Source organism: Microtus oregoni, unplaced genomic scaffold (assembly GCF_018167655.1).
Source record: "Microtus oregoni isolate MIOR12 unplaced genomic scaffold, Mior012 000004F_ref0000308, whole genome shotgun sequence".
NCBI lineage: Eukaryota > Metazoa > Chordata > Mammalia > Rodentia > Cricetidae > Microtus > Microtus oregoni.
In genome coordinates, this window is record NW_024543063.1 from 60266593 (window position 1) to 60287698 (window position 21106).

General features: G+C 43.2%; 1 protein-coding gene across 2 annotated transcripts in view; it reads left to right on the forward strand.

Annotated features, from left to right (window-relative positions):
• Positions 1-16151, forward strand: part of Rpgrip1l (RPGRIP1 like) — a 110811-nt gene extending 94660 nt beyond the window's left edge. For both annotated transcript variants that reach the window (XM_041649606.1, XM_041649607.1), the window contains 3 exons: positions 7311-7395; positions 11374-11507; positions 13345-16151. In XM_041649606.1, coding sequence (XP_041505540.1) covers positions 7311-7395; positions 11374-11507; positions 13345-13448 — 323 coding nt within the window. In that variant the 3' untranslated portion in view covers positions 13449-16151. The remainder of the gene's footprint in view (positions 1-7310; positions 7396-11373; positions 11508-13344) is intronic.
• The last annotated feature ends 4955 nt before the right edge of the window (positions 16152-21106 follow it).

The following is a 21106-nucleotide window of genomic DNA, read 5'->3' on the forward strand; positions in this document are numbered from 1 at the left end:
CGAAACAGTGCATTCTCTGGAGTCCATGTGGAAGTGTGAAGATGGGAGCTCACAGCTTGTATTGCAGCAGGCTGTCTCACCCAGGTCTTAGCGACTTCTCTGCTGCTGCGAAGCGACACCGTGATGAAGGCAGCCTAGAGAAGAGTTTATTAGGGCATTATAGCTTCAGAGGGTAGTCCATGGCTGTCATGGTAGGGACAGTGGCCGCAGATGGGCATGACTAAGGGATTACATACTGAGACAGCAAACGAGGCAGAAAGGGAGCCAACTGGAATGCCATGGCCTTTGAAAAGTCAGAGCTCCTCCCAGTGGCACACCCCCTCCAACAAGGCCACACTCCTAATCCTTCCCAAACACTTCAGCCAACTGGGGACCAAGCATTGAAACATGAGCATATGAGGATCATTCTCATTCAAACCAAAATGATAATGATGATTTGAGACAGTGTCTCTCTATGTGGCCCTAGTTGTCCAGATTGACTGGCCTTGAGCTCTCATAGATTCCACCTGCCTCTGCTTCCCAAGTGCTGGGATTAAGAGCATGAGTCACCAAACCAGGCTACTATGATATTTTTTGACAGTCTTAGAAACTGCATTTTAAGAAACACATATAGTCTTGCTGTTGTAGCAACAGGATTACAGATGATCGTGCCTGCTCAAAAGACTGACCTTTTTAGAAATATGTTCATTGTTTGCGCAGTAATATGAGGACTCAGAGGTTTGATCTAATCCTCTCTGTGTACGCAGTTCTCTCACTAATGAGTGAACTTGGTCCAGATATGTTGATTCCCTAGCTCCTTCATTTCTTATTATAAGACAAAGTGATTTCTGAGATCCTATCCAGTTCATACTCTGTAACAAGTGACGGCTTGAGAGATTGTCTGAGAAGTTAGTGGTGTGGCAGGACAACAACCTGAGTGCATCCTTTCACTCACTTGCTGTCAAAGAAACATTCCCAAACGTATTTTCTCAAGCTTCCTAAAGATATTCAATTGCATAATACCAGAAAAATAAACCATATCAAAATATTAGCAGTAGTAAGAGAGATGTTCACTAAATTTTAATTACTCCAAGGAAAGAGATAAACTTTGGCCTTTATGTTATATAGAGGTCACCAAAACAGTGTTCAGATGAAATGGCAACAGATTGTTCTTGAGAAATCACCTGTATACTGGGCAATGTGGCCATGTAGCAGAAGAGCTGTTTTCATTTGCCTAGAAAGCATGCCCAGTCCTTCTTCAGGTGAAATCTCTGATGCATGCGGACACCTCCCAGGTTTTGTGCTCATGCGTTGTAGAGGTCTCTTTGGAATCTTGCTGCCAGGTCGCTCTATTCCTCCCCTTTACTGATTATGATTCCAAGGAATTATCCATTTGATTGGGGGCAGGGAACATCCTTTAGGGTAGAAAAGAATTGAGTAGCAATATTGTTATCTATACGTAAGTTTCTGTTCTTGTCTGTTGAGTTTTGACTGACTGACTGTGAGCTTCTTTGTGAGGAGGTGAGGAAATGCACTGAGCACTTAAAGCTGGCATAATCTCATATCAGAGACTGAAGTCCCAGGTCATCACAAAATTGGAGAAATTGTACCTTTATTAGCATTTTTCAGTTGGGTAGAACAGTAGGAATGTTTATTCTTTAATTACTAATCTGTCTCACTGTTGCAGAGACTTCCTTGAATCTTTGGTTAATGAGCAATATAACTAACTATTGTGCTAGTTACCATTCACGTGTTACTTAGAGAAAGTTGACAACAACAGCCTTATACCTTCGAAATCTCATTGAAAGTTAATAAAAGTCATTTTATTTCCAAATCGACTTCAAAACCCAATGGGAGATCTAGGGCACAATTTAGACACACTCTATTGTGTGAACACTCTCCCCATAGAGAGGTTCTCTTGCTGCAGCTCAGTTTTGACTATACATGATGATCTGAACCACACAAAAGGAACTTGAATGCCAAGGCCTAAATTAGGTACATAAGATGACTGGAATAAACTGGCAATCCCCAGGATTATTCTTAATCAGATGCAGTCTTTATGAAAAGGTGTTAATGCCAGCTCCACGTGCAGACGAGAGTATCTTCTTAGGACTGTTTCTGAATAAAGCTGAAGTTCAGTTCACTTGGTAGACATTAGTAGCGAGAATACAGCATTTGCACTTTATTGGGCTTGAAAATTTTACTCCAAGAATGCTGAGTAAAGAAAACAGTTTTTTGGGTGGGGAGATTAATGGTAGGCCTGAGGAATGTTGTCTGGGCTGCATAAAGCTTTCTGGGGAATTGACAGTAGGAAGAAGAAAGATTAATGAAATCGGCTGAGGTTTTTATGAGACTTGTGCAGATCCGGACCCGTAGTCTCCGAGGATTGAGCAGTCTATCTTTTGGAACAATTAAAGTTTAATTCAGAAAATGAAAAGGATGTAGAACATCAGATTTTGTTACTAATAGGAAGAGAAATTTTGCAAAGATAAAGATTACAGGGGTGATAATATTTTAATATAAAAGTTATCAAAGGTTCAAGGTTAACAACCTCCTATAGTTAAACCATCTGCACTTCTTGCATTTCATATGGATGGAGAACATGCAGATTTCTTCAGCCTACCAAAGGGAGGGACACTTTGCTGTATTTAATTAACACAATAATTATAAATGTTGGAGTGTAGATATAGTCAGTGCTAGAGTACTTGTTTAGCAAGCATGAAACCCAAAGCTCAAACCCTGAGCCCCAGAGGATAATAGTAAATCATAGCTGTCCTTCTTTACAGGCACCACGTGCTGTGGCCATACGTGCACACGGCACGCCATGTTCAGCACAGACTCTTTCCTTCCCTGTGGTAAAAATATTCTAAATCATTTGCTCTTGGAAATAGAAATCCTGTCCAGTGTACACCAGAACATCCTTCTCTTATCTGATATGAGCTGGGAACCCTGCTCAGCCTTTGCCATCCCTCCCACCGTCTCCCCCAGCTTCTGGGAAATTTTACTGTTCTCAGGCTCTGAGATCAGCTTCTCTAGAGACCACCTGTGCCAGCCCAACCTATTGGACTGAACATAATGCTCTCCAGCCCCCCAATCCCATTCATGTTGAAATGACTAACAAAATTTCATCCTTTCTGTGATTGAAAATTATTAAAATGGGTGGTAATTGGAAATTAGCTTGAATTTGGGCTATTATCTTTTTAGGTGTGCTTTTATAATGTTAAAACTTAGCAAGTTCTACACAAATGTGATCTCTCATGGACATGGCAGTTAACACTACCTGAGAGAGTCAGTTTACTTTTAGTGCCTACTATAATTACATTTTAAAGGGTTTGTTTAAAATCGAAATTATTAAAACCAAAAAAAATAAAAATAAAAAAAACGCCGGGCGGTGGTGGCGCACGCCTTTAATCCCAGCACTTGGGAGGCAGAGGCAGGCGAATCTTTGTGAGTTCGAGACCAGCCTGGTCTACAAGAGCTAGTTCCAGGACAGGCTCCAAAACCACAGAGAAACCCTGTCTCGAAAAACCAAAAAAATAAATAAATAAATAAATAAATAAATAAATAAAATAAAAAAATAAATAAATAAAATCGAAATTATTTTTTTAAATGCTCATCTGTTATTGCAGAATCCCACATGAATTTTGGTGGTCACAGCATCATAGGGTCATATGTCAGAATTGTAGGTGGCCAGAGTGTCCCTCTTTCCCACAGCATTCAACACAGAGTGTTTAGAACTTCCTGATCTCATTTAAACTTGGGTGGAGAAATGTTGGTCTGTGATGGTCCTTGGTGTGTGGTACCCTGGCCAGCATACCATATCAGTGTATCAGGGTACCTTGATATCAGCAAGAGGAAAAATGTTACACTGGTACATTCTTGGGCTTTGCCACAGATGCCTTGAATCAGAAACGAAACTCTCAGGGTTCCGCACAGTAATCTGCATTTTTCCAAGCCATCCAAGTAGCTGGAATGTGTGTTAAACACTGAGAACCACTACGCTAAACTCAGGAGCCCCATCTAGGATGTTTGTACAAACAGGCACAGTTACAAGTTGGTATGCTTTTCGAACACAAAATTTATTGGTTGGGAACTAGAATTTGATTTTCAAAAAATGAATTTTTAAGAGTCAACCAATATATTTAAGTCAACTTGATGGATCTAATCAATATCCCTTTGTGGAAGAATGAGAAAGAAGGTAGGTGCCCCAGCTCAGGCACAGACCTCTCTTCACTCCAGCCTTGGACCAACAAAATGCCAGGTTGAAATGCCAGGAGAAGCTTAGCTGTTGGGGGAGGGAGGCGTAGACACTAGAGAGCCTCACTGTATTCTAACAAAGCTCTGGCTTTCTCTGGTCTGCTTAGCCATCTGTAAAATACAGATCAACCTTGCTCTCAACCCTGTGGTTGAGTGTAGTGCCTGGTGCCAAAATGTCACTCATAAATGCCCAGCAGGGTGGTGTAGAAATGTAGGTGGGGAGTTAATTTTTGAAGGTTTAGCATGGAACCACCGTTTGTCTCAGCAGCTCTGCCTCTGTGTAAATAGCAGAGAGAATCAGAATCAAGGACACAAACACACAGTGTGTGTATATGGAATATAATTGAGCATTGCATATGATACATGCTGCAGCAGAGATGAGCCTTGTAAAGATCACTGCTAAGAGAAATAAGCCAGAGATAAAGGACAGATGTGTGATTCCACTTAGAGGAGGTTAGTCGAGACAGATGGAAATGAAAAGTCAATAATTAGTAGGTAGACTTTCAGCAGGGGATGAGGGGAAGATTCTAGAAAGGAAAAGTAGCAATATATCCACCATGTCCACATTTAATGTCAATAAGCATATGCTATAAAGTGATTAAAATACATTTTAAGTTATATGTATGTCACCACAGAAATTTAAATTCATCAAAACTAATCTAAATGTAATTGAAAGACTTTTTATTTAAATATGAATGATGAAGTTGGAAATTCAGAGGCATTTACTACAAAAAATATTTTTATTTGTGTATCAGAGACTTAAGAAATTATTTGAAAACAAAGAAATTATTTTTTGATAAAGATAACAGAGTTCATGTCATGATACATGTCTGAAAAGCTATAGTTACTGTTTCTGCCTCAATTTTTTTTAACTTACTAAGTGTGAGGAAGAGAGTGTGGGCACACGTGGGCCACAGCACCTGTGTGAAAGCCGGAGACTAGCCTTGGTAGTGGGTTCACTCGATCCCCGTGCTCCAGAGATTGCTCTGAGGTCACCAGGCCTGTGCAGCAAGAGCTTGTGTCTGCTGAGCCAGCACACCACCCTATCTCAGCTGTTCTTCTAGATGACTTTCATTATTCTGGCCCTCAAATGCTGGAAACCAATATGACATAAAAAGCTTTGGGATTATGAAGTAGAAGAACATACAATAAGCCAGATACTGAATTAGAAAAAAAAATCCTAGTAAGTTTGATATACTAAAAATGAGGTACTGACCCACAACATTAGTGAAATGTATCTACTATGATACTTTCTGGCAATGATAAGAAAAACACTCAAGGGCTGGAGAGATGGCTCAGGGGTTAAGAGCACTGCCTGCTCTTCCAGAGGACCCAGGTTCAATTCCCAGCACCCACATGGTGGCTCACAGCCATCCGTTATTTGATCTGGTGCCTTCTTCTGGTGTGCAGGCAGAATACTAGAACACTGTATACATAATAAATAAATAAGTCTGAAAGAGAGAGAGGAAAAAAAGGAAAGAAAAATATTCAAAGCCATCTGTGTTGGTCTTTGCAAATTTCAGTGAGCTCCACAGAATATGGCATTCTGTAAGGACAGTGGCCTTAGTTCTCCAGAGCTGTGTGACTTGACTCCTGCTCTTTCATTGACTTCTGCTTCTCCTGAGCAACTAAGTTACCACCTTACAGGCATTTTGTCTCCCACTCCATGCCTAACTCCCACAGGAAAAACCTTTGGATTTTGATTAATACTGTTCAGGGAGCCAAGCCGTTGAGTGAGTCAATGGTATGGTCATTTGGAGCTGAACTGAAACTGCCCTTGCAAACATTGTCAGTGAAATGTGTGTGCACAGTGGCCCTGGAGGAGCACAAGTTCTGGAGTCATCCCAGCGCTGTCCCCGTGTGCACTCGTGATCCTGTCTGAGCTCCAGAGTCCCAGCGCTGTCCCCGTGTGCACTCGTGATGGTGTCTGAGCTCCAGAGTCCCAGCTCTGTCCCCATGTGCACTCGTGATCCTGTCTGAGCTCCAGAGTCCCAGCTCTGTCCCCATGTGCACTCGTGATGGTGTCTGAGCTCCAGAGTCCCAGCTCTGTCCCCGTGTGCACTCATGATCCTGTCTGAGCTCCAGAGTCCCAGCTCTGTCCCCATGTGCACTCGTGATCCTGTCTGAGCTCCAGAGTCCCAGCTCTGTCCCCGTGTGCACTCGTGATGGTGTCTGAGCTCCAGAGTCCCAGCTCTGTCCCCATGTGCACTCGTGATCCTGTCTGAGCTCCAGAGTCCCAGCTCTGTCCCCGTGTGCACTCGTGATGGTGTCTGAGCTCCAGAGTCCCAGCTCTGTCCCCATGTGCACTCGTGATCCTGTCTGAGCTCCAGAGTCCCAGCTCTGTCCCCGTGTGCACTCGTGATCCTGTCTGAGCTGAGAACTGGCCGCAAGAGAGCCCTAAGCCCAGACTGGCACATACAAGAGGAGAGTCTCCTGCTAAGAAAGCAGGGTGCCAGGTGCACACTGTGTGTATAGTCCATCTGCACTGCCATCCTCCAGGTGGCATCCACCCTTGACAGGTATTCCATCTGTTTCAGCCACATTCCTAAACGCCAAGACTAAAGCAGTCTTCACACACCAAATAGCCCCTCCCCTTCCTCCAGCACACAGCCATGTCAGCCTTGAATTTCTTCAACTGCACACTAGATGCTTCTTTTATTGCATACAGTGGCAGGAGAGGAGGCTTAAACTACTGGGCTGTCAAGAAGGACAAGCATGCTGCTATACAGTATCATCATCACTTGCTTCTTGGGTGAAAGAGAATACTGTGAATCCCTCAAATACAAAGCAATAAAGACCTCCAGCTTGTCTGTGAGGTCTGCCAGAGCCGTTAACAGGCAGTGATGGTGATGAGCACTCTGAGATGTGCTCATGCCCTTTCTAACAGTGTGCACATAATCCTGCCCATGGTGGGACACTAGATCACATTCAGATTGGATTCTGATTTCTCGGACACACAAGCAAGATGGCATGGAGTGTGTCTTTAAAATGGAATCTACAGAGTGCAGGATGGTACCCATGGAGTGTGGGTCTGAATGACTTCCTTTACAGGCTTGTTTTTCCTTTTGTTATAGTGATCTACCTGGATAAAGAAAACAACCGAGCAGAGAGAGGCATCTTAAAGGCCATACTGCAAAGACAAGAACTGCCTCACAGAAGGTACTGGCAGCAGGTTCACAGAAAGCAGCTCTCTATGTCCTCTTTATGTCTGAATGTTGGAATTACTGCCTCCAAAGAAGTTCAGAAATGAAGGCGTAGGGGTGGGGGTAGCTCAGTGGTAGAGTGCTTGCTTAGCATGAATGAGACAATAGGTTTGATACCCGGCACCATAGAAAAAAAAAGAAAAGAAAAGAAAGGCCACAGTAACTGCAGTAACTCCTACATCCCAACATTGTTCCTTTAAAAGTGGCTAAATGTCTTAACAGACACAAGCGTTCATGTCATGTTTGTTTTGTTCTGGTTTTTATGAGAGCATAGTGCAGACGCCAGGTGGGAAATGCTTATCTAGTGAATGCTGGGATGCTGCTCACCTCCCTGTGCTGAAGAAAGAGATGGTGTGCCCCTTCCCACAGCCATAGCCAGGGGCCACTAACAAATGGTCTCTTCTGTTGCTAATACTCAGAGGTAGTTCCCTAGTTTGAGAACTCCCTTACTCAGACGACAGCCATACATAATGCCAGTGCTAAGTCACCAGCTACAGCTAGGGGTCACCATTCTTCCATGACATGGACAGCTCATAGAGAATTGCTTATGATACCTTTACATACTGTCCCATCTGCATTTGGAAATACACAAATGTTTTAAACAATGATACATTGAAATAAAACTTTAAAAATTATTAACTTGGGGCTGGAGAGGCGGCTTAGTGGCCAAGAGCACCAGCCATTCTTCCAGAGAATTTGAATTTGGTTCCGAGCACCACCAGGTGACTCACAGCCATCTGCTCCAGCCCCAGGGGTTCTGATGCCCTCTTCTGGCCTCTGTGGGCACTGCGTGCACATGGGACACATACATACATTCAGACAAACACTTGTACACATAAGATATCAAAAAAATTCCTTATTAATTTTAGGTCATAGTTTTGAGTGATTCAAGTTCCCTTTTGATTTCTTTTTCTTGAGTAAAATTTCTACTGAAAAAAATCACCAAGGAGGAAGACAAACTGTGATGACAAGTAAACAAATAAATTAATGACATGTGGTGATGATTAGTAATAAAAATTGAACAAACACGGGGTATGGTGGCACTCATCTTCAATCCCAGTACTTAGGAGGCAGAAGCAGGTACATATCTGTGAGTTAGAGGCCAGGCCAGTCTACATAAGAAGTTACAGGCCAGCCAGAGCTATGTAGTGAGGACCCTTAAAAAGATAAAGAGAAAGAAAAAAGATTGAACAAACTAAATACTAAAAGAGTAGATAAGAATGAAAGCCAATCTGGGAAGGGGACATTTAAGCTGATTTATGAATGTTGAAGGGACTCAGTTGAGATACAAGAGCCTGGGACATAGGGTTCTAGGCTGAGGGAATACCAGGCAAGAAGGATGAGGCAGAGGGCATTCTGGGGTAGATGGGAGGACTAGCAAAGCTGATCTTAGAAGTAGAGAGTTGCAGGAAGACACAGCTGGGGATCACATGATGTTTGCACCCCCAGATGTGCATCTGGGTCCTCAGGCAGGCCAGGAGCCTCCATGAGGAATGGCCACCAGAACGCATTTGTTCTAACAGCCAAAAGTAGGTCAGGAGGTATGCTTGGATGCATGCATGTGTGTATACAAGCTAGTTTTTTTTTAATTTTATCCAGTTTATCTTTCTTCCCTTTTGAGTTTAACTTTCTAGTTCTTTCATTGGCTTTATTTATTTTTAATGCTGGGAATGGAAACCAGGTTATTGCTGAGGTCCATGTGAGGCTGGAGTTGTTTGTTTGTTTGTTTTTAAAAGAAAACAGTCTTTTTTCATTTTACATACCAATCCCAGTTCCCACTCCCTTGCCTCCTTCCCCCCTCCACCTAGCCTTCCCACCCCAATCCCATCCACTCCTCAGGGAGGGTAAGGCACATTGCTTTGGGAGCAAGGTATCCATCCAAAGAGAATGGGTTCCCAAAAGGCCAGTACATGGGGTAGGGTTAAATCCTGGTGCCACTGCCAGTGGTCCAGTAGTCTGCCCCAGAGGCTAGAGTTTTAACATTGATCTCTGCACTAGATCTGCGAATTTTATTTGACCTCTCATTTGCTCTTTACAAATGTAAAGTCAGGAATATTACATTTTCACATTCTTAGCCCTTTTATAGAACTTAGATTTTTTAATTTCGTCTCAGAATTAATGTACTACACTCAATGAAGGTAATAGCCTTTCTTTATAAGATGATGCAGGTATGAGCTAAAAATCTGAGATTAAAGTACCTGAAAATACCCCCTTACTCTATGCCTCCTTTTGTGTGTCCCGCTCTGCAGGATGCCCTCCACCGGCACTGTTAGAAGGATGGCATGCCGTGGCACTCACAATGCTACAGTGGTCATATGCTTTAATTTTTTTAATTTCTTCTTTCCAAACTACATTCATTCTAGGACAACTTTGTTGTTGTTGTTGTACATGAGTGTTTCACTTGCATGTCTATATATGCACCATGTGTATACTATGCCTGAAGAGATCAGAAGAGGGCATTGGATCCCCTGGAACTGGAGTTACAGATATTTGTGAGCTGCCACGTGGGTGCTGGGGCTGAAATCCAAGTTCTTTACAAGAGAGCCAGTGTACCACCTCTTGGGCTCTATCAACAGTTGTTTTGTCTAATTGAGTAAAGAAATCAGTAGTTAACTTGGAAATCTGTTTAGCTCACCTTTTTTTACTTTGCTCACCCTGCTGTGTTCCAGGCTCTGCTTACTTGTATCACCACATCTAATCTTCACAAGAGCCCTCCCTGTTCATAGGTCTAATGTCCTCATTGCACAGATAACGAAACTTAGATCAGGGAGACGTGAGGGATTTCTTCAGCATCACACAGCTATACAAGTGTGGCAGTCAGAATGTGAACTACAAATGAATGTCCTAACCACGCATCTGGATCCCTGTATCCTGTGCGTCATGTGAAATACTTGGACCACTCGACAGTCGGGATCCATGTCTATGGTTTCTGTGTGAACGGCTGTTAACTTTCATTGGGCTTAAGAGATCTCTATTTTCTAATGTCTTCACATTCTTATCCTAGCTAAAAACGGGCTTGTAAAGGAGTGAAATGCTGAGTGTTGTCTTCAGCAAGTTGGTTAGAGACATCGTCGTGTTTACCTATCAGCATTTGGAAAGGATTTGATTTGTGTTTTTCAAGGTCTGATTTCTCAGGGGCTTCAATTTTTCTGTTTCTTGTTTTGTTTCTGATTTGGGATAGATATGTTTCACAGAATTTAAAATGGTAAGATTTACAAGCATCCATGGTTTAAGCTATGCTGCCAAGACATATCAAAAGAGTACTTAACTGTAAATTCCTGTCATTTGGTCAATCCAAGTGTGTTTGGCCTCAGCACAAGCCACTAATTCAAATCAGTTCCATCAGAGCCCTGCAATTATGTGTCTAAAAGTAAAGTAGAACTTGGATGCTGTGGTTGTATATTAAAAGGTTGCTGAAGCAATATGAATATCTGATACAGCCGTTGGGCAGAGCTCAGCCTTTCTCTGTGGGCATTCAGACCGCTCCCCAGGCAGTGCAACCTCTGCATTTTGTAGGACAGCACATACAGTTGGGTAGATTACTTGCTACCAACCCCAGAGTTGTACTGCTGGGGAGTGGGGGAAGCATTTCTTTCTGTCAAAAATGCTGACTGTGTAACCTACCATGGCCTTTGTGAGCTTCATCCTTTTAGTATTAAAAGTAGAAGTATCAAATATCAGATTTGGTGCAATGACATGGACATTGGGTCCTTCTCTTTGCCTGGTCATTTTCTTTGATTCTGGAGATAATTACCATCCAGGCTTAAAAAGGAGATTGGTGCCCATTGGAAAGCTTCAAATAGTTCAGTTAAGATCCTTGCCTAAGGTAATTTCCTTTCTACTGGCACCACTGGAAACATTGTCATTTTCCACATAGTTATATAAAACAAAACAGAATGAGTGTCCGTGACCTTCTCTGTCCTGTCCTTCTTAGTGTACGCTTCACCGTGGTGAGTGACCCTCCTGAGGACGAGCAGGACCTAGAGTGTGAGGACATCGGCATTGCTCATGTCGACCTCATGGATATGTTTCAGAAAGGGAGAGACATCATCGAGCAGGACCTTGATGGTATGAATGGAAGCATGGCTCTGTCTGCGCAGCGCCACTACCAAATTATTATTATTATTATCATCATCATTATTCTGACTTCTTTCTGCTGCCTGGGAGGGGTCTGTCACACCTCAGCAGAAGGCTGTGCAGCTCAGGCTAGCAACTGCTGCAGCTGGAAGCCTGTCCCTGCACCCTCCTCTTCCCTTCCTCACCCTTCTGTGGCTGATAGAAACTTTTAAATAACTGAGCTTCACAGAAATAACTAATGCATTTCTTAGTGTGGGGGCTAAGACACATAGCCTTAAGCTTGTTATTCCAAACCACACCAGCATCTTCTGGAGCCTTCTCTAGTTCAGGGCTGCAGCCAGAGGGTGTGTCTCCTCTGCTAACGCTAGGATTCTGGCATTTCGCATGTTCCTCACAAAACTGTAGCCTAGATTTTTACCTTTCTTGGCGTGAGTCCCATCAGTGCATCATTTCTCCTGTTCTTACATCACACAAGGGATTATACTTTATAAACCATAACCAAGGAAGGCCCTGGTCACACACAGTGAGTCGAGAAACTCAATGCTTCTGCTTCAAGCTGGCTAAGCCCTCTCTGAGACTATGTGCTGGGTTTGTGATTTACCTGTTGAGGTCACAATCAAATCCCTTTCTGAGCACTTTCTAGGGTCCAGGATTCTGCAGTGCTATGGCAGCTCTGTGGAGCTACCTGTCCCAGACACATGGCGGGTTCTCTGAAGTCTGGACTGCACCAAATGATTGCCCCAGTTAGAGCAAATAAGTATCTGGGAGCATGTTTGGAAGCATCCGTAAAGTTTGCACAGCCAGCGTGGTGGCAGCTAGTTACACTCTGTCATGGAGCAAGAGATGAGAAAATGTTCACGTACCCTTAGTCACCTCTCTGGGACTAAGAATCTAATAGGAATCACCAACATCAGTCTCTGTAGTCAGCTCTGCTTAGTGACCTACCTCCTCCTTGGAGGCCACAGTCACACTCAGCTGACACCCAGCATCTTCTTAAACATGTTAGGACCATGTTTAAGAAGCCAGTCCAATGGCCAGACACTGTTCCTAACAGCATTTTAATACCTTGTTCTGGATCATGTGCAAGTGAGTGGTCTCCAGAAAAGATGAAAGCTCAGGAGAATCCGCTGGGAACCACTGGGCCACTGCGCATCTGAGGGCTCCCTTCTCCACCCACATGCCTACCAAGTTTTCTTTGAAGGTCTTCTCACAATGGTTCTTTGAAGTAACACAGGCACTACTAGAGGCAGTCACTGTAGCTCATCTGTTCAGGGTGCTGAGGCTGGAGGAACACTTGATCCACCCCCACTGTTACAGTTCAAAGAAATAACAAGAAACTACAAGACCCATAAGCACTATCAAACGTACAAACTCTAGAATTCTGGCCTTGGATCCCTCGGAAATATCTCCCCAGCTGATAGGGTCCGGGGGGACTGACCTGGCATAGCACCAGGCTGTGTTCAAAGAAGCTCCGAGACTTAACTAGTATGCCTTTGGGCCATCACTGGTAGCTCTCTTAAGGAAAACCCACATTCACTCAAGAAGTGAACCTCAGGCCTTCAGAGCCAATTCACAGATGCCTTAAGGTTCGTGGGTCTGACTGACATTTTGCTTTTCCTAACGTTAATTGCACAATGTCTTTGCAGAGATTTGGAGGGCTGCAGTTTGTATAGCTGTAGCCTCTCACTCGGTAGGCCTCAGAGCACACATAAAATGTGTGCCTTCACACATGTGCTCCCACACACTGTGCTCCTCTCAAAGCCGTATGAACTAGCCTAGCCAAGAGCACTGCTGACTGCCATTGACCTTGCTGCTGCCCTCTTCTCAGTGTTGGATGCCCGAGCGGACGGAGGCAGCATTGGCAAGCTGAAGGTGACCGTGAGAGCGCTCGCTGCTCTGCGGTCTGTCAACGAGCAACATGGAGAGGACTAGGAAGCCTGGAAGAAGCTGCTGCAGAGGCGTCCACCTCTGAGGAAATGCCCACATGAAAACTCCAGGATGAGATTTTGAGTAATCACTCTGGTGTGTGTAATCTATAATTCATGGGGAGCTGGGGGGTGCTGGGCTTAGGCTTCAGTTTCAAATCTCGTATAGGTTTTTGTTTATTTTTCTGTTCCCTCTACCCATGACACCCCTTAGGACTTCAGTTCTCCTCAGTGGTCTACCTTCGCAATAATTTATATCAACATGTTAGGATGAAATAGCTATTTACATTTGTAACATTTTCTTACAAAGAAGTGGGAATAGTTTTATTTTTCATAAGGAAAAGCCTAAATCTTGGGAAACCTATGGGAAAGAAATACTTTTTACGTTATCCCTAATCATCCCACTAAAGGAAAAGCTTCTGATTAGCCTCATTAAGACTTTTATACTGTGAAGATTTTATTAGAAGCAATATATGAAAATTACTTGGATTAATGTGTTAATCTTGCGCTTTAAAATGCTAATATCCACTTTGAGCACATTAAAGCTCAGTATGTATTTTCTTTGATGCATGCGGTTTCTATCAATTCGATATAAAGAAGGAGATGTGGCATCAACTTAGTAAATTGCTCCCAGTTTTTGTTGTTTTCCTAGTCGTTATATGGTATCCAGGTGTCTGTAATGCTGATATGGGACTCAAGATTATATAAAGATAGAGAGATACATACATGCATATATACATACGTGCATACATATATATAGGAAATTCATACTTTACAAACTAAAGTTATTACATAGAAAAAATAAAGTATGACCCGAACCCTAAGATGTTTGGTCAGACATGAAAGGAGACCTTTATGAAAGGAGACCTTTCATCGTTTTTAACCTTACTTCAAGCTTACACAGTGCTGGATGTGTCTGGTTATGCAGACCCTCAAAGAGCAGCTCCAGAAGTTAATTTCTAGCTTTTACACGGTCTTGCTGAAGGGTTTAATTGATATTTTTAATGGAGCTGTGATCGGTGCTGCAAAGGAATTGTCTCTGGGGGTCTGAGATATAATGCATTTCATTTTTTAATTTACTTTTTTATTTGTCGTTTTCTTCAAAGGATTTTTATAGGCTGTGGGTTTTCACTGTTTGCAAACAGGCTATTCCTTCTTAAGCATATGTAAAGTATTCAGGGAGATAAGTAATTTATTAAAATCTACCTAATTTGCCGTGCTATATTAAATCTCTGCTTCAGTGATCACAGACCATTTCATTTAGAGAATTAGGCATTCCCTCTTTGTGTGATTAAAGCCCTGGAAAATGAGTTCTTTGCTCCTATTTGTGAACATTCAAAGCCTGCTAATGGCAGGAAGATGGAATAGATTATGAGACAATTCATTACAGTTCAACAGGGGAAAAAGCAGCTATAATGCAGAAATGCAAGTATGAATATCAGTGTATAGTTGAACCGTCTGTGCTCTGACAGCTTCAGCGGTGACTCCTCCTTGGGAGGCTTTGAAATGACATCCATACGATATTAATTTGTTGGCACACTCTGTGGGACCAGTAGAGTATGATGTGACCACAGGATTCTATAAATTTTGTCTGTACCATTGGGCATCCCTGCCCCCAGGCCTGCCATCTCAAAGAGGAATCTTGTTCTCATCAGACTCTGCAGATCTTCCTAACAACTCATTCCTCTGGAACCTTCTAGTGACCACAAACATCTGCAGACAAAACCTCTCCAATCCTAGTAAACAACCACATGTTTGTTGTCACTTTAGCTGGCTCTGAGCTCATCTTTTTGGCCTCCCTTTCCAGCTTTCTTTGGCTTTGTGCAGCTAAAGTGTCATTAAGGCCCATAATATTCCCTGCAGTAATCTAAAACAGCCAGATTATACCCTGGGATTAGCTGAGCAGTTTTTGAGGCATTTATTGTGGTATTCTCCCAGGAGGCATGCATTATTGTTTTAAAATGTTATATCCCAAACTAAATAATGCTTTCTGCGGAGAGGAAAATGGATGGTGCTGACTTCTTAGCATCTTTAAGTAGAGACAGGGAAGTCTTAGAAGTGAGTCGACCGTATAGAGTCTGTGCCTCAAGTACAAGTGGGGATTTAGGCAGGCTTCTGTGCCGTTTGTATTTACTAGCCTTAAAACCCTCTGCTTCAGACTCCCGCAGATGTTCCCAAGCTCACACGCAATGGCTGCTAAAGGGTTCTATGGGGAAGTGGAATGAGTGTCCTCATGCCGAGGCCACGGCCTCTTTGTCTAGCCATGTGTTAGTCAGGGTTCTCTGAAAAGTTCAGCTCCATGAACTAGCCTTGCTTTGTTAAGGATGGCTAGGGTGTGGGGGCTACCGGGCACACGGACACAGCCCTGAGGAGAACTTGCAGTTCTCGTAACCGCACAGTGCACGCAGCACTCTGGGAGCAGCAATGCTTTAGTTTGGAAATACAAATAGAGACGTGATGTGGCGTGTGGGCGAGTGCATTGTACATGGTTTTTTGCCTACTGTAGTAGAAATGTCAAATTCCCAGCCACTGTCATGAGAGGCAGTTGACAAAAATAAGTTTTATGGTTTACAGTGTGGTTTACATAGAGGACATTTCTCTTCACTCTCGGTTTCAACATGTTTTCTGAATTATCATGGTTTGTTGCCATTTAACTTAAATTAGTTTTTTTAAGAATAAATAGAGACTATGTTTAATCAAATAAAGAACGGCCGCGTTGAAATTCCACTGTTCCTGCCATTCATTTGTTACCACAAAACACAAATAATTTCTATGTGTCAGGAAGAAGTGTGGGCTAAGACGTGGTCATGTGACTTGGGAGGCTCTGCGTGCACCCATGTCCCCACAACAAAACATAAATTATTTTAGTAATCTGACATCAAGAGCTGTGACAATGAGAACCAGTTCTTACACATGTTCTAACAAGAATCTGATTAACATTTTTGTGGATATGGAAAATAGCTTTTTTTTCAGTCAAGCTGGCACTGTTGCTGTGTTTAGAATGATTTCCTTATGTACAAAATAGCAAAATGTGAATCATGTCTGTGAACAAATATGAGACTAAAATATGATCTTCGTGTAACACAAAACAACCAAGGAAGAAGCTTTGGTTGTAAGGTGATCGAGTAATTGACACTATTGGGATGATAGCTCGTCCCAAAGGTCAGAGTGCACTCTAGTAAGTGACCCATGCCTAAAGGCCTCTGACTCTCTTAACAAAGAGAAACCAAACCATGATTTATGATAGATTGGGCACCACGCCTAATTAAATCCATAAGTGGGAGCAAACACAGTCTTACATCCCTTGTGTTCCCAAGAAAAACAGCCTCTAGGTCAGCCAGAAAATATCAAAGTAACAGAAACAAGCATTTTAGAGCTGAGACTGCAGCGTTAGAAAACGTCCTCTTTCACTTCCATCTCAGAGCATCACAGTGGACAGTACCCACAGTTCAACTCCTGGAAGCCCAGCCCACGCTCTAGGTATGACTCCCTTTGTCCTGGCCTCTCCATTTTCTTTTATCTTTCTTTTCTTTAAAAGAAAAATACAGGATCTCACTATGTAGCCTTGGCTGGCCTGGAAATCGCCATATGGAACAGTCTGGCCTTAAACTCCCAGAGATCTGCCTGCCTTCACCTCTTGAGTGTGGGATTAAAGGCAGAGGCAGCCGTGCACCATCAAGGCTGGCACCCCTTTGTTTTCCAGATAGCATTCAGGTATGGTGTGTATCAGGCTAACAGATTAAATACAAAAGCAGAATCCATCTTTCTTCTACATACAACAAACACACCTCAACCTCAAAGACAGACATCGCCTCAAAATAAAGGGTTGGGAAAAAATTTTCCAATCAAATGGACTAAGAAACAATCTGGTGTAGCTGTCCTAATATCTAACGAAATAGACTTCAAACTGAAATCAATCAAAAGAGACAAAGCAGGACATTTCATATTAGTCACAGGAGAAATCCATCAAAAGGAAATCTCAATACTGAACATCCATGCCCCAAATATAAGGGCACCCTCACATGTAAAAGGAACACTTCTAAAGCTTAAATCATACATTAAACCCCACACACTATCAGTGGGAGACTTCAACACTCCACTCTCACCACTGGACAAGTCAGTCAGACAAAAAATTAACAGAGAAATAAGGGAACTAACAGATGTTAGGACTCAAATGAACCTAACAGACATCTATAGAATATTCTATCCAAACATAAAAGAATATACCTTCTTCTCAGCACCTCATGGAACCGTCGCAAAAATTGACCACATACTTGGTAACAAAACAAACCTCAACAAATACAAAAAAAATTGGAATAACCCCATGTATCTTAACAGATCACCATGGCTTAAAACTCTAATTCAACAGCAATACTAATTCCAGAAAGCCCACAAACACATGAAAATTAAACATTGCTCATCTGAATCATTAATGGATCAAGGAAGAAATAAAGGGAGAAATAAAAGACTTCCTAAAATTCAATGAAAATGACCACACAACATACCCAAACTTATGGGACACAATGAAAGCAGTAATAAGAGGAAAGTTCGTAGCACTAAATGCCTACATAAAGAAGCTGGGGAAATCCCACACTAGTGAATTAACAGAACATTTGAAAACTACAGAACAAAAAGACGCAAACTCACCCAAGAGAACTAGACAGCAGGAAATAATCAAATTGAGATCTGAAATCAACAAAATAGACACAGGTATGGTGTGAGCTCTGGAGCGAAGTCTGGCCACCTCCTTTTGTCCCTTCCCACTCACCAGAGAATCACATTGATTACTGTAACAACACCATGTTTCTGTTCACTACACACCGCTTAGTTTTGTTTGATTTAAAGTTTTATATTTCATTATGTCTATGTGTTTGTCATCATGATGGCGGTAAGTTATGTGGGCAGGGCTGTCCGCAGAGGCTGGAGCTGGAGTTAAGGAAAGATGCGAGCTGACAGGTGGGTGCTGGGACCCACGGTCATATCCTCTGGAGGAGCAGCCAGTGCTCTTAACTGCCGAGCCATCTCTCCAGCCTCCATTTCTGTTTCTTTTTTATTAGTGTCTTAATTCTTATCTTTCTATTATCTCTGTTCATTTCTCTAACCAGCCAAGCACCCCATGTCTATCAGCTCGTTTCCTTGGCAACTTCTCACTATGCAGCTCGTACTGCCCTGGAACTCACCTGATTAGACGACCCACTCCCCACCACCACCACCACCACCCCAGCTCTGTTGAATACTCCTTCCTCTCTTTCTCTGCTTGGCATTTCCCATGTGTGGGGCAGCAGCATCTGTGGCAGCTCAGGGGCTTCTCACAGTGCTCCATTGTATGTCTCTCTCTTTCGAGATGGCAATGGGGCTGGGGACTGCTGTCTGGCCAATCTGGCATTCCTGACTTGAACTCAAAGCCTTCCTGCCTCAACTTCCCAAGTAGCTGGATGACAGTGGATGCCAACATGCATGGCACAGGCTTGTCTCCGTGCACATGGCAGGGCACTGCAGCCCTTCTGGAACTGATTTCCGTGCCTGGGCTTCAGGTCACAGAGGCAGACGCCCTGGCAGCTCTCAGGCAGCCCTGGTCAGAAAACAAAAGGGAAGTTTTATAAATATCTAAGGAAGCCGGGCGGTGGTGGCGCACGCCTGTAATCCCAGCACTCAGGAGGCAGAGGCAGGTGGATCTCTGTGAGTTCGAGGCCAGTCTGGTCTACAAAGGGAGTTCCAGGACAGGCTCCAAAGCTACAGAGAAACCCTGTCTCGAAAAAAAAAAAAAACACTAATAAAAACATCTAAGGAAACGTTTGATCAAAATCCAGCTGTCCTTGGTACAGATATGCTTTGCCATAGGCTCACGTGTTACTAACAGCGAGGAAGTAAGAGGAATTGTAGAAGAAAACCTAAGATACTATTCGCACAACCAAGATATTAAGTAGACCTCTCTTTGACCCAAACAAGAAAGACAGGAGATATCAAATACAAGACAGACATGCTGAATCTGTAAACATTGGGGCATCTCAGACCATGAGAGTTCACAGTGGAAACAAAAGGCAAAGACCTTGTACGGTTAAAGGGAAAAGTGGGCCGTGGATGTGTGTGCTCCAGCCACGCACCAAGGAATTTAGCCTCAAAATACAGCAGCCAGCGGGCTGGAGGATGTTACGGCTGCAGGAATTTTAGTCATAGATTTTTTTTTAACCCGCAGACATAGCATATCAGAGATGTAGAAAAAGTCTAGATTTGTTTAGCATGATCACCAGGCTCAGACAGATATAGAACACACATGGAACATTCAAAGGAAGATCAACAGCATACTCAACCACAAAGGAAACCTCAGTTTCCAAAGGCCTCGGATCTGCTAGACTGCACTACTCTAGGCAAAAGGCAATGAAATGAGAAGCAGATAGCAAAAAAAAGATAGCTCTAAGACCCAGTCCTTTCTAAAAGTTAAAATGCATGGATTCGTTTTCAGTTTGTTTGGGATTCTCACAGGACTAGAAATAACCCCATTCCTGCAACAGATGGAAGAGAAAGAAAATCTCCAAATACGTTTTGATGCATGAGGGAAGGAAATGTCAGCTCAGAAAGCCACTGCCAGCCAGGCATGGTTTGGTTTGCACATAACATGGTCTGACAGAATTCAGGTGGTGGAAGAACACAGATGGTGCCAACGGAGGAGAGGGACCAGCCAACCCGAGTGGCCGAGGATTGGAGCTGGTGGTGAGGCCTGGTGTTACCGCTGGAGTCTAGAATGTCCCCTAGAGGCTCACAGCACCCAGCCTGGGTTGCTAGTAGAAGGGGGTGGAGCCTGGTTAGAAGACCTTGGGTCACTGGGGATGTGCTCTTGAAGGACATGTTGAGCCTAGCCCTTCCCCCGTCTGCTTCCTAGAGGTCTGTTCTGTCTGCCTGCCACATACTCTACCATGATGCTCCCCCTCAGCACAGACCCAGAGCGACAGGGCCAAGTGATTATGGCCTGAAAACCCACAGCTCTGTGTCAAGATTAATTTTACCTCAGATGTTTTTCCATAGCAGCAGTAAGCTGACGAACACATTTGGCAACATCAGATCATTAGCTCTTGGAGAAAAAGAAGCAACGTCCAGTCGCAGGACCAGATGCAGCAAGGAGGAGGCCATTCTGGAAGAGGGAGGTGCCTTGGAGACTTGTAGCAAAATAAAAGAGAGAACCAACTGGCTTCCCAAGAAACACGATAAATAAGATTAAATCAATAAAAAGTGGGCATTTCCTCAAGAAACTAAAGAGAGCTGCAGCAACAGAAGAGGGCAATGTTGAGCTAAGAAACTTGGGTTCCCCCAAACCTTTCTCTTATCGGGATTGTCTCAGCCGGTCCAAGGAATGCAGAAATTGAGAGAGAATCCTGCCTCCATCTTCTCTGAGAATACAAAATAAGGATGAAGCGTTCTCAGCAGCTGTCAGTTGAGCATCACAAAGCTGGAGAGGGCAAAGGAAACAGTGACTGCCCGTCATCCCACCAACCAGAAGTAGTCATCCACATCTGGGCATGTTCGTTTCCTTTATTTTAAATAAATAAAAATGTTGAAATAGCACAAGAGCCACATGCCCATATGTTCACTAGAAATCAGAATACAGATGGTTAAAGTGTCCCGCTACATACCACCCGTAATCCAGACCTGCTTCCCACCACCGTTTGT